Source organism: Psammomys obesus, unplaced genomic scaffold (genome assembly GCF_907164565.1).
Source record: "Psammomys obesus unplaced genomic scaffold, mPsaObe1.curated_primary_1811, whole genome shotgun sequence".
In the NCBI taxonomy this organism is placed as follows: Eukaryota; Metazoa; Chordata; class Mammalia; order Rodentia; family Muridae; genus Psammomys; species Psammomys obesus.
In genome coordinates this window covers 6,101,421-6,115,541 of record NW_026596046.1, presented here as the reverse complement: position 1 = coordinate 6,115,541, position 14,121 = coordinate 6,101,421, and the positions used below count along the sequence as shown (strand labels likewise).

General features: G+C 42.4%; 1 protein-coding gene across 3 annotated transcripts in view; it reads left to right on the top strand.

Annotated features, from left to right (window-relative positions):
• The window catches only part of Lrrc28 (leucine rich repeat containing 28), a 118,725-nt gene that overhangs the window by 62,207 nt on the left and 42,397 nt on the right, over positions 1-14,121 (top strand). For all 3 annotated transcript variants that reach the window (XM_055623527.1, XM_055623526.1, XM_055623525.1), the window contains exon 6: positions 13,644-13,850. In XM_055623527.1, coding sequence (XP_055479502.1) covers positions 13,644-13,850 — 207 coding nt within the window. The remainder of the gene's footprint in view (positions 1-13,643; positions 13,851-14,121) is intronic.

Below are 14,121 nucleotides of genomic sequence, written 5' to 3'. Positions count from 1 at the left end.
CCAGCCTGTTCTACAAAGCGAGTCCAGGACACCCAGGGCTACACGGAGAAATCCTGTCTTGAAAAAAGTACAGCCAGTACTGCATCAAGTAAGTTCAGCCCGTGATGGACTGCATATACATCAGAAAATAAGTGACGTATCACATAACGACACCGTAACTGTTACCACTGTGTTCCAGTCAACAGTATTCTGTACAGTCACATGTTGCGTAGGTTTGTAGTCCAGATGCCATCGACCGCCAGATAGCCTACATGTGTACAGAAGGCTATACTGTCTAGGCTTGCGTGCTTGTAGTTTATGATATCTGGATGACAAAATTCAGATGATTAATACTCTGGATGAGTGACATGCAGCTGCACAGTAATTGAGCCAAGGACTTTCTCATGTCAGAGAAGCAAATTAAATTCTAAGATACATAAATTCGGCCTTTTTCAAAATGGTGTTTAGAATGTATCTTGGGTCTGATCCTTGTTGTTAGAAGTGAGGTCTAAGAGGCTGCAGAGTTGATGATTGCATGCTGTTGAGTCTTGGAACTTCCCATTAAGGTGGACTAATAAGTCAAGTCCACAAGAGTCGGTGGTGGGGTGGTGTAGTGTTTATATATGTGGAGTTTTTTCCAAGAAAAGTATTCCTTTTCAGTTTCTGAATGACATGTGGCACTTAAGAGTCTCCTTTTTTTGTTAGACACAAAATACATATAACTTGTAGTTGTTTCTGTAATAAGACATCAATGATGAAATCATGAAACTGATTATATGCAGGGTGTCCATTGAGAATATTTTATAGTGTGATGAACTGGGAATTTGAAATGCTTTTTTTTTTCTGCCATGTGTTGTTGAATTTAATTATATGGTACATTTAATGTAATAAAGTAATTGATCTCTTGAGGTAAGGGTTATTCTTTTAAGATATTTGTTTTTTTACAGCAGACTAATGTTATAAATAATTAAGTAAATAACCCAAAGTTTTATGGCTAATTATACACAGTAGTCACAGTTTTAGCCTGTTTGTATCTAAATAACCATGGCATACCTTTTACAATCGCATCAGAAGATGTGGCTGAATGAGAGAGAGAGAGCTGTATTGTGTAGAGAAGGAACCCGGCATTGAAATGCTGGCTTTCATTTCTCTGCATGTTCTTAGCCCAGCGTGTGTTAGAGCTGAAGTTCAAGCTGTTTGTGGCACCGGAAAAGCCAGACTTGAAAATAGCAAGCCTTGTTATTGACTCTGTGTGGCCACTGGGCTGGCCTGGAGTGGGTGGCTTCCTTCCCATTCCATTTAAATTCTAGGTTAGGTCAGTGGTCATCCATGGAGTCATGTTTTAAAGGAGACTTGCTGTTTTTCTTTGAAATTGGCACTCGAATGTTATTTCTGTGCTTGGTCTCAGTAATGACTGTGGCAGCAGCAAAGTTGTCTACAAGATGGCTGAAAAATTTTAAGGACTTGTATATTTAGCATAAAAGTAAATAGTGACCAACAGTTTGTGAAGTTAGGATTGTTCAAGGGACATTAAGAAAATGACGCTTACAGAATGATGGTTACTTTCAGGGAGGATGGAGCAGGGTCAAAGAGGTCTGGTCAGAAGACCCAGCTGAGAAGGGGAGGAGTTTGTGTAAGCCTCAGTGGCACTGCATTGATTTCAAGGTGACATCACAACAGATAACTTTAAAGGTGTCAAAATATTAAAGCTGTTAGTGTAAATCACTTTTATTATGCACACTTTCAATATTAAGAATGATAAAGCTGGAGCTAGGTAGATGGCCCACCCAGTAAAGGAGTTATCAAATAAGCAGGAAGCCCTGTCAATCAGTCCCTGTTCTGTTTTCTAACTCAGGAGTTTAGCCTTTCCCAAAGCAATAACTGTTACCATGTAGTATAACAGTTTGAATCAGTGAACATGAGGTTCAGCTGAGCTGTGTGTCATTGTTTCCTCTTATTTTTGAGTAGTTGTAGATTGTATGTACATACCAGAGTTTGTTCACCTACTGAAGAAAATTATTTAATTTCTGTAAAGCTGTTCTGTCCCATCTTGTGTTCCGTTTTAGCAATTCATGTCTCCCCTCTGCTAGCCTCCATTCCCTCCACCTGCCTAAGACTTATCACTTTTTTTTAAAGAACTGACTTTTGTTTCTGTTGAGTTTGTTTTTCAGATTTCTGCTTCATTCTTGTAGTTTTGATTGTTTCCTCACCACTTACCCCAAGTTGATTGTTCACTTTTTCTTTTTTAATTTATTTTTTATTATACTTTATTCACTTTGTATCCCAGTTGTAGCCCCCTCCCTATTCCACCTGCCCTCACTCTTCTTCCCCTATACCCCTCCACTGGTCCACTGATAGGGGAGATCCACTTCCCCTTCCATCTGACACTAGTCTATCAGGTCTCATCAGGACTGGCTGCCTTGTCTTCCTCTGTGACCTGACAAGGCTGCCCCCGCCTTTAGGGGGAGATGACCAAAGAGCCACCTGAGTTCATGTCAGAAATAGTCCCTGTTCCCCTTACTAGGGAACCCACTTGGAGTCTGAGCTGCCATGGGCTACATCTGTGCAAGAGTTCTAGGTTATCTCCATGCATGGTCTTTGGTTGGAGTATTGGTCTCTGCAAAGACCCCTGGGCAATGATTTTTTTGGTTCTGTTGGTCTCCTTGTAGAGCTCCTCTCTCCTCCAGGTCTTTCTTTCTCCCCTTTCTCTCATAAGATTCCTTGCACTCTGCCCAAAGTTTGGTTATGAGTCTCAGCACGTGCTTCAATACCCTGATGGGTAGAGTGAAAAAATGCAAATAGACCTGTATTTATCACCCTGCACAAAACTAAAGTCCAAGTGGATCAAAGACATTAATATAAAACCAGACACACTAAACCTGTTAGAAGAAAAAGTGGGGAAGAGCCTTGAACTCATTGGCACAAGACACAACTTCATAAACAGAACACCACCAGCACAGGCTCTGAGACCAACAATCAATAAATGTGACCTCATGAAACTGAAAAGCTTCTGTAAAGCAAAGGACACTGTCGTCAGAACAAAACAACAGCCTACAGACTGGCAAAGATCTTCACCAACCCCATATCTGACAGAGAGCTAATATCCAGAATATATAAAGAACTCAAAAAGTTAAATACCAACAAATCAAGTAATCCAATTAAAAAATGGTATATAGAGCTAACATAGAATTCTCAATAGAGGAATATCAAATGGCAAAGAAACACTTAAAGAAATGCTCACTTCTTTTTCTCCTGTCTCATGGCGGGAGCTTCTGTTATTATTAAAAAAGCATGAGGCTGGTCAACCGATATTCTCTAAAAGAGGTTTATTAGGAGGGTATGGAGGGAGTGGGGAGCGGGACATGGAGAGAGAGAGAAAAAAAGGGAAGGGGCGCCCCGAGAGAGAGAAAGTAAGAGAGGAGAGTAAGAGAGTGTTAGAGTAGGAGTGTAAGAGAGTAAGAGAGTGTAAGAGTAAGAGAGTGTAAGAGAGAGACCATGTGTCGGGGTTGGCCCTTTAAGGGGCAAGGTAACCACACCTTCCAGGTGGCACCTGGCTGGCGACACATGATGACATAAGTTGCTGGGTAACCCAGGAGCAGGTTGTATTCTAAAGTACTAACATTCCTCCCTTTTTCTATAATTAAAAATGGGGAGCTTGGGCTGCTTTTTATAAGTTAAGTTAAAGTATATAAATTTAGGTTCATTGGAGGCAGCTCTTGGTTGTCATGCAAGAGGTTGAGAGAGAGAAGAATTATAGCAACAAAATGGTCAGAGTGCAAGGTCAAGAGTAAGGGAAGCCTCTGCCCTGGAAAATTTAGGGTAGAGGGTTGTCAATAGAGAGAGCTGCCAGCCATGCAAGGCAGCAGGTAGGGACTGGGGAATGCTGGGAGAACTTGGAGCTGCTTGTCCTGTTCCTGAAGCACACCATTTCAGCCTTTTGTTAACAACAAGTGAATAAAGGGAGTAGATTCTCTTCTGGCTACTTCCTGCTGACACTGGGAGTGCTGTAGGGAAGTCAAAAGACTGAAATGTTGGCCAAGTCCAGGAAGAATAGGCTGCTTTGATGCTTTCCAGGGTCTGCAAGAACATCCATGGCTGGGAGGGAAGGTACAGGTCCAGCTTGTTGGAAGTCTGTGAGGTCAGAGTTGAAAACCTGCAGCTTGTTAGAAGTCTGTGAGGTCAAAGTTGAACACCTGTAGCTGCTTTGGCGCTGTTGTGGCTATAAGAAACTTGTGTGTCTGGAAGGACACTGAAACACATATATAGGCAAAAGATAAAGTTGAGTAGGTTATGGAGAAAATCCTGTAGGTATACATTGAAAACTTTTGGGAGAGCAAACAGGTAGAAGGTTTGGATCAATTAGACTTGAACATAGGAACCTCTGTCTACCTGGGGGGGAACCTTTATTTACCCAATCATTGGCAATATGTAAAGAAGGCTTTGTTTTCGATCTGTCATTGAGGTAAGGTTTGGTTACAGAAGCATGTAAACTTAGAGGCCCTGGTGCCAGCTGGCACTAGGTGTAGAAACTTAAAATTCTCCAGAAGACATCGTATCTGGAGGGATGGGCATCTGGGCATCTCCCATTGGGGGCAGAGAAGTCAGCAACCTTCCAGAGACATCCCAATGGCAAGGTGTGACTCGAGCGAGAGGGGTCCTACTGGTCAGCTTTTGGCCAGAGACCGGGGCACAGGTGCCCAGTGGGGCACGGCTGGGGCACGATGATTCACCTAGCACTAGGTCTTCCCACGAGCGAGCGAGAGAGGGGGAGAAAGGACCGTGTGCGAGTGGGGACATACCACCCAAGGGAGAGTGGGGCCCTAAAATGGAGGTCAGCATAGAGGGTCAACCCTAGACAGTTAAGGCTATGACTGGGGGGGTCCCTCCGTCTCAAAAGATAGTACAAAGTTGCCGGAGCTCTATGGTCAAGCTTCCCCTACGAAGAGAGGCGTTTTATGCTGGAAAAATAGAGTGAACTCACTTATCTAGCGGCTGGTCAATAAGGAGAACTCACCAATCCAGCCAGTGTTACATGCAGTAAATAGCAGTCTGGTAGCCAGGAAAGGGAGTCCCAAAACCAGGGAAAGGGGAGAAGTTCCACCTTTTGAGACAGGCAATAAGTACAGTACTTATCTGGAGTCCAATTGACCTGAGAGGTGGATTTAGGTGGACTTTCTGCAGCTTACAAGAATTACTTTTAAGTTTTAAGAAGGAGATAAAACTTTAGACATGTTAATATCACGATTGTACTCTGCATTGTAGAAAAAGGCAGTAGACATACATATTTGTGTTAATAGCATAAGTATTTTTTAAGGTGAACTCTGAAAATGCAAAAGCCTTTTATGAAGTAAAAGGGAAACTCACTTGATCTTAACTTTTAGTATAAGCATACGTATTATGGAGGCTTACAATCTTGAGCTGAGAACCATAATAGTACCTGGTATAGTGGAATGTTTTTGTATCAGAGTCAGATTAATAAATTAGAGCCCTATTGATAAAGCTTAGAACTCTGGACAGTCAATACAACAGTAGCATAACAACAAGAGGAATAGTAAGCCTTTTTACCTATTTAGGATACCTTAAATCACCTTAGACCTTGTAACCTTTATAACTTGCATTTACCAACCTTAAAACACATTTTTAGACTCTGAAACATGTATAACTTGTATTTATCAACCTTAAGACACCTTTTCATACTCTCAAACATGTATAACTTATATTTATTAACCTTAAGACATCTCTCAAATATGTTTTTTGAGAGGGACCTTTGTATTTAGTTATTTACCATGAGACATAGTAGAAACTGCTATGAACATTTATTGTCCTTTAGCTAAAGGGATGGTGAAAGGTTTCATTTAGGCCTGTTTCTTGAGTCTGTATTGGACTGTATTAGGCCTGAAAATAGCAGCTCTAGGACTTAGGCTTAAGGCCTGGTCTCCTGCATATGAAGAGAACTGGGAAAGCACCTGAAGTCTCCCAACACAGAAGATGGCATTATATCCGTGGGACCTCATTCTGAGGTAAAAAACAGACTTGTGCAAGAGCTGTGGAGGTTGCTGTGTCAAGGAGCCATTCGTCCTCCGCCAGGCCAACGAGCTAGAAGGCTGGAAGTGTCTGTAGCTCTTGTGCTGGTTGAACCTCCATGGCTGGGCACAGAGAACAAGCCTGCTTGGGAGCATTTTGACTTCCAGAGGCCAGTTTGCCAGCAGGCGGCTTTGGCAGGTCAGCAGCGGGACCAGCATCCACTTGGCTGCATTTGAAAACGTCACCTGGTGGAACGGACTTTTGGCTATGCAAACCTCTTGCCTTTGCGGGAACGCCAGCAGAGCGCAGCTAAGGTCTAGAGCCCGTCGGGACGGCTCACTATTTTTACCAACTCCTATATGGTGACTCAAGGAGCATCCTCAGCTGTTTATTAAAAATTGCAGTGAGACCATGTTTGCATCTGTAGGACTATAAATATGTATCTATGAGATGACTATTAACTTGCATTTATTAACCATTAAATATCAGGACTTTAGGTTTTGTCCTTTCTAAGTTAGAACCTTAAAAGTCATGAATATAATTTATAAAAGTGAGAGCACAAGAGTTTTTGTATGATTTAGTATATAAAAGTTTATAGCTTATAATAGTGTAGGGCTATACTACAGATTACTAACAACATTTTTAAAAGAACAAGACCAAGCTTATATTAACCTTTTGATAGCAGTGATACAGTAAATTGACCCAGTTTTAATACAAATATATTTTTTAAAATTAATAGATCTTAATTTAGAATATTGGTAAACAACTTGTACATAATAACGAACCCATGTGCTATAAGTTTAAAAACAACAATATAGCAGAACAGTATAAACCAATTTTAAAGTTAACCAAGCGTATTTTAACCTTTTGATAGTAGAAACATAGCAAATTGACCCATTTTTAACATAAATAAATACCTCTAAAATTAATAGATCTTAATTTAGAATATTGGTAAACAATTTGTATGTAATAATGAACCCCTAAGCAGAACAGTATAAAGCAATCTTAAAATTATATTTGAGCAACACATAAACCAACTTAATTTGAATAGATATTTATAACTTTGAAATTTTATTATTATATAAAATTTATTTGAAGCAGGGTTGAATCATAAGATAGTAAAATATAACTTTAAATTTTTATAAAAATCCATATCAACTTGAAATGAGGCTCATTGTTGTGGCCTAGTCTAAAAGATAAGATAAACAGTTAATCATGATTAAGTCTTATAAATGCAAACCCAGTGAGAAAATTATATAAAGCATTAGATAAAGAATTTAAAATATAAGGGTAAAGAGTAAAGTGTACAGAAATCAGGAAGATTTTTTTTTTTTAAGCTTGGAAACAGCCTCCTAGAAGAAAGCATGGCGCTAGAAGTGAAAAGAGGAAGAAGCAAAATGAAAGCAGCTTGGTGTGGGGGGGGCGCATAGCAAGACGGAGCAGGCAGCGGCACACACCCTAGTAGCGGGAGTGGAACGAAGCTTGGTGGGGGAGGGGGAGCACATGGCAAGATGGCAGGGTGCACGGGAGGCAGGGCCTGTTTGCCCAAACCAAAGATGGTGCCATGCCACATTAAGTCAATGCTTAAGCTATAATACGCCCAGTTCCTCCCAGGATCAACATGGCAGAAGATTTAAAAGTTCCCCGACTGTGCTGGTTTTTTTGAGAACTGTCCTAAACAGTTCAAGTGATAGCAAGGCTTGAATCTCCCAGGGTTTGCACCGGAATAGCAAACATGCACAGTCCCTTTCACTCGTCTCCCCCCCCCCCCCCCACCCCCAGGGGCCCCGGGTACAGCGCCTACCAAACACTCCGTTTTGCTGGGGCCGAAGGGTCCAGATGCAGCCACTGTGTCTCCGGTGGCCGCTGCAGATGGCTGTGTTCTATGCACAGGGATCCAAGCCTGGGGAGAGCCAAAGTACCCCAGGAAACCAGAGAGGATGGAGAGAGCAGTGCAGCTGCGTGGCCATGGCCCCAAGGGGTCCACACACCAGGGCAAGCTGATGCTTTATGCTGGGGCTTGGTTTTGGGGCATAGAACAGAGAAAATCAGTTGTAACCGTCCTGTCTGGAGTCCGAAAGGGTTCTTAGCTTTGCTAGGAGAGCCCTGTCCTAGCCAACGCACCAATGTTAGTTATAAAAAGCATGAGGCTAGTCAACTGATATTCTCTGCAAGAGGTTTATTAGGCGAGTATGGAGGGAGGGGGGAGCAGGACATGAAGAGAGAGAGAAAGAAAAAAGGGAAGGGGCGCCCCGAGAGAGAGAAAAAGTAAGAGAAGAGAGTAAGAGAGAGATCACATGTCAGGGTTGGCCCTTTAAGGGGCAAGGTAACCACGCCTTCCAGGTGTGACCACCTGGCCTGCGACACATGATGACATCATAAGTTGCTGGGTAACCCAGGAGCAGGTTGTGTTCCAAAATACTAACAGCTTCAGAGGCACATCTGGAGCTTTCTGGTGAGAGCCGCCAAGCTTCAGCTGCCGTCCACCTCGCCTCGCCTGCATCCCGTCAGTTTGGGCATTTTATCTTGATTGTGTTCATTTATTTAGAAACATGTTGTTTAATTCTCAAGTGTTTGGGGGATTCCCCAGACTTCTTTCTTCTGTGTACTTTGCCTTTAATCCCTATTTGATCAGAATTCATCCTTTGTGTGATTTCGGTCCTTATAAGCATGAGGCCTACTTAATGGTGCAGCATATGGTTAACCCTGGGTAATGCACCGTGTGCTCAAAACCAGGGTGTTTTCTGGTGTGGTTTCTAAGGTGTCAGGAGTCAGCTTGCTTGATTATATAGCTTGAGTTACTGTATCCTAGCCATTCCTAGGGCCTGTTGCTGTCAGCTGGTTATGGTAGACTGGTGAAATACTCCTCTTGTCATTGTTGAAATGCTACTTTTCTTCTCATCAATGTAGTCGTTTGGTCTCTTCATTTTGAGCTTTATTACATATGTATATACTTGAAATTATGTTTCTTCCTGAGTGACTGACCATTTAGCAATCATGAAATAATTCTGTCTCTTATAGTAATACACACACTCCTGTCTGTCTGTCTGTCTGTGAAAGAATAGCCTTGTTTCTCTTGTTACCGTTTGCCTGCTGCACTTTTCCTCCTTTGATTTAAAAACCTAGTTGTGTCTTTGAATACAAAGTGTGGTTGTTGTTTTTTTTTGTTGTTGTTGTTGTTGTTTTTTACAGTTATATCTTTTTAAAAGTTAGTCTAGCATCCTTTCGCATCTAATTGGGTTTTTAGTCAATTTCTTTTTTTGTTTTGTTTTGTTTTTCAAGACAGGCTTCTTTTTTGTAGCTCTGGCTGTCCTAGAATTTGCTTTGTAGACCAGGCTTGCCTTGAATTTAGAGATTCACCTGCCTCTGCCTCTGAAATAGTGGGATTAAAGGTGACTGGCCCTGTGCCAGGCTCAGTTTACACTTAATATAGTTATTTAGATGGTTATTTGCATCCATCATTTTGCTATTTATAGTCTATGTAACTCACAGTTTGTTTGTTTTTAAGCTTTCTTGTTTATTTGTGTGTGTGGTGTGTGAGGGGTGGGGTGATGGAGAGTGTAAGAGGACAGGGTCTTCCGTATGTGCCACGGTGTGCTTGTAGGCTGAGCCGAGATTGGGCTCAGGCTATGGGGCTTGCTCAGCGGGTGCTGTTACCCTCTGAGCCATCGCTCCAGCCCACACTTTAACTACTTCCAGTGCGCAGTTTCAATCACTGAGTTGGCTTCTATGTGTTATGTGTCTTGATACCACGAACCCCACAGGTCTTTGTCTCTAACAGCTGTCTTTCATGGCTCCTGAGTGTCAGTGTAAATCTCTTTGTGTTCTTGGGTTTTTTTTTGTTTTTTTTTTTTTTTTAACTTTTTGGGTCTTTAGAGTAAAATTTAACCACCATTTTGAAACCTCTTCTGTCCCCTTTTCCTGATTCTCTTCGTATTTAGGGTAGCAAGTGTTTTTGTAGTAGCTTTCCATCCTACAGGTATCTGAAGTTCTGTCGATCTTGTCTGTTACTTTCTGATCATGTAGTTCCCATTACCTGTATGTCACTGGTTCTTTCATCTGACTTTTCACATGTACTGTGAAGCTTTTCCCTGTGCTTTAACCTCATTTGGTCGGGGCACTTGCTTTGTATGGTTTCAGTCCTTTGGAGTGTAAGACCCGCATAATAATACAGCATGTGGTCAAACCAGATAATTCCCCCATGCATTAAAAACAAGGTACCTGCTCTAGTGCCTGAGATGTCAAGTGAGGTCAGCTTAGTTCATCTTTAGTAATTTCTATTCATATACTCTTTCCTAGAAAAACAAAATTTTAGATTTTGTTTTTGTGTGCATATTCAAAATAGACATTCCCATATTTTGAATAATGGTCTAGAGCAATGGTTCTCAACCTGTAGGCCATGACCCCTCTGCGGGTAACATATCAGCTATCCTGCATATCAGATATTTACATCACGATTCACAAGAGTAGCAGAATTAGTTATGAAGTAGCAATGGAGTGATGTTATGGTTGGGGGCTGCACAGCCTGAGTAGCTGTACTGAAGGCTACAGCATTGAGAAGCTGAGACTCTCCCTGCTCTAGAGGGAGGTAGAGGCTTACACTTGACTTTCTCATACTTTGCTGTTTACCTACCCAGTCAAGTTTGTCTGCTTTCCTTTAAATGTCCCTGGATTTTTGAGCCAGATGTGCTGGTGCACACCTTTGATCCCAGCACTTGGGAAGCAGAGGCAGGCGATCTCTGTGAGTTCAAGGCCAGCCTGATCTACAAAGCAAGTCCAGGACAGCCAAGGCTACACAGAGAAACCCTGTCTTGAAAAACCAAAGAAACAAAAACAAATGTCTCTGGAGTTGTCCTCAAATTCCTTCATCTTTTCTGTTTTATGGTGGCACACATCCTTGTCCTCTCAGGCACACTCTCTTCCACTGCAGTGTTTTCTGTGTGTTTACTTAGAGACTCCAAAGAGGACTTCAGCTCTGATGAGCCGGGGCCTCTCTGTGTTTGTGGTCACCCATGGCTCCAGTGGCCCTCTGCCTTGGCCTTCTTTTTTGTTCTTATTGTTTATGGGTACTTGCTGGGCATGGGCACACTGTGTTTAGTTTTTTCACGTCTGTGCTTTTCTGAAGCTTCCAATTACACCACACACCCCGCTGGGAATGCAATATCCTCTTTCCTCTCGGCCTTTCCAGGCTCCATTCCCAGGAAAATTTCCAAAGAGCTTGAGCTCTTTGTGTGACTTTCCTTCCTCTGGGCTTCTATCACACCTTGTTTCCTCTATGTTCCGTGGTTCCAAGGGCACTGCCTACTGTGACATTCTCTTGTCCCCTGGCCCCCATGGATGTCCAGTCACTGCTAAAGTTAGGTCAAAAAGTTTCTTTCCTGTTGTTTTTGTTTTTTCTTTGTCTTTCTATTTGCTTTGAAAACATGGGTCCACTAACTCCCTCATCATTATAGCCCACATAAGCAGTACTTTTACTTTGTGATAAAGATATGAAAATGGACTTTATCAGCTACACCATGGCTAAGAGTAAGCACACGAGTGAATTTGAGTTCCATGTTTTACACATCAGTTAAGTTCAAGTGGAACAAAACTCCCATGGAGACTCATGCTACATACAGAATCATGCCTACCTGTTTTCAAATGAAGATTTTACTTTGTTTTTTGGAAAATTTAAACAATAAATAATAAATATCCTAGGACAAGTTTGTCAGTATTAGAAAAGTAACTTGAAGTCAATATATTTTGACCCTACAATACATTCATATTTTTAAAAAAAAATGGCTGTTTAGAATGCTGCAAGGGCCACACAGATGGCCCAGAGGGTAAATGCACTTGTGGCTAGTCCTAAAGATGGGGGTCAGATGCCCAGAAAGAACCTACGTGGTGGTAAAGAGAATCAACTCTCAGAAGTTGCCCTCTGACCTCTAAGTGCAATACATGTGTACATACTATAATAATAATAACAATTTAAATAACGTTTCTAACAATAATTCTATAGCAAAGACAGAAAGCATTTTCTATAAATGTCCAGGTAATAAACATATTTAAGCTTTGTAGGTCACATATGGTTTCTACAATTTAACCTCCATTTGGATGTTGTGGTTCACTATCGTTAAAAAAAGCTATATTTTTATGTGCATTGGTGTTTTGTGTGCATGTATGTCTGTCTGAGGGTGTCAGATCTTGGAGTTACAAACAGTTATAAACTGCCATGTGGCACTGGGAATTGAACCCGGTCCTCTAGAAGAACACTGAGTGCCCCCAAATTCTGAGCCATCTCTCCATCCCCTGTGCTTTCCTGTCTTAAAAATGTAAGTGCAAGCTTTAGCTTGCCAGCAGATTCGAGCCAAGTGTGATCTGAGAGTTGTGGTGCAGCCAGCTCCTGGTCAGTGACAGTAAGGAAAGCTCCCGTGAAAGCACAGCACTTGACCATCTGGCAGAAGTGGTACTGCTCATCCACATCCTAAACAAAGGGTAGGTGCCCAAGGTGGTGCCATAAGTCCTAACCTAAGCAAATGGCCTGGGAAAGGGGGACAGTGAGGCAGCATCACAGCAGACTTTGACACCAAGTATCTGTGAAGGGGAAGAAGTAGACCTGTTCTCCCAGTGCTTAGGTGGAACCATCAAGTAGAAGAGGGCTTCTTGGGACAGAGTAAATGTCTTCTCCCTGAAATGGTGATTTCTTCCTGAGAAGGACTCAGTTTCTTATAAAGAATTTAGCAGTATTCACTTAGCAATTAATGACTTGACATATGACAAGAACATGGTTGTATTCACCGCAGAACAGTTTACAACTGCAGATGCCTATGAGAAGGGGACACCTGGAATAAATAGGAGGTAGAACCAAGACTTCCTGTTTCTTAGTACAAGGGTCTTCCACTTGGTTTTGCTTCCACTTGATTTTGCTGTGTTTACATGGGTCCCTCCACCTGTAAATTTCTTCTGATCTGCTTGGAGGGTCAGCTACACAGGTATCAGAAGCACTACCGTGAAGTAATTTCTCCTTTCTCACCTGACCAAGAACTTAGATTTGTCAGTATCAGACTTCTGGCCCAGGTTAATCACTCTGTACCCCCACCCTTTCTTTAAACCAACACTTTGCAGTATTTAGGGAACTCTGGCAAGAGCTGGGGAGGTGGCTTAGTAAGTGAAACACTTGCTATGGAAGCCTGAAAACCTGAACTCAGGTCCCTATAAACCACAGATTAGCCAGGTACTGTGGTGCACATCTGTAACCATCATGGATTGGACGGGGTGAGGAAAGGTAGAATCTGGGGACTCCCTGGCCAGCCAGAGTAGCTGAGAGAGTAGTCACCAGCTCAGTGAGAGACCCTGCCTCAGCATCTCAGGTGGCAACAGACGGATGAGACTCCTGATCTCCGTACATGCACTCATGGGTAAGCATGGGTTCACACATGTGCAGAGCCTCTCCCCAAATCTGGCAGGCTAAGAGAAAGAGGCTTACCAAGTCTGGATGGTTTGCAGGCTCACCCCTAATTCTGTGCTTCAGCATCACGTCTGTGGGAAAAGCCCTAGGAACTGATTTTATTTGCTTGAACTTGTAGCAGTATTGATTTTTTTATATTATTCTTTGAAGTTAATCAGAATGCGATTTATCTTAATTTTGATTTTGGTTGTAGAGGTTGGCGATTTGAAGGAGCTGCAGACACTAGACATTTCTACCAATCGTTTGCTAGCTTTACCCGAGAGGCTTCACCTGTGCCTTTCTCTGCAGTACCTCACTGTGGACCGCAATCGGCTATGGAGTGTGCCTCGCCATCTCTGCCAGCTCCCCAGCCTCAATGAGCTCTCCATGGCTGGAAACCGTCTTGCATCTTTGCCACTTGGTAAGTGTTACGGTCATAAGATGAACAGACTATCCAACATGTAAAATACCACCTATTTCTTTAACTAGGATGGACTAGTTTCCTTCTGTTTGTCCTTACACTTCCTCGGTAAATCCACTTTTGATATGAACAATAACAGTATCACCAGATGACAAGTGAGGTGCTTTCACTCAGGGATGATGTCTCGGGTTGTTTTCCCGGGCAGGCTCTCCCCGCATGGCTGCCAGTACAAGCACATCTGCTAATTCCCGTTTTCCCTCTCCCTTGGCCA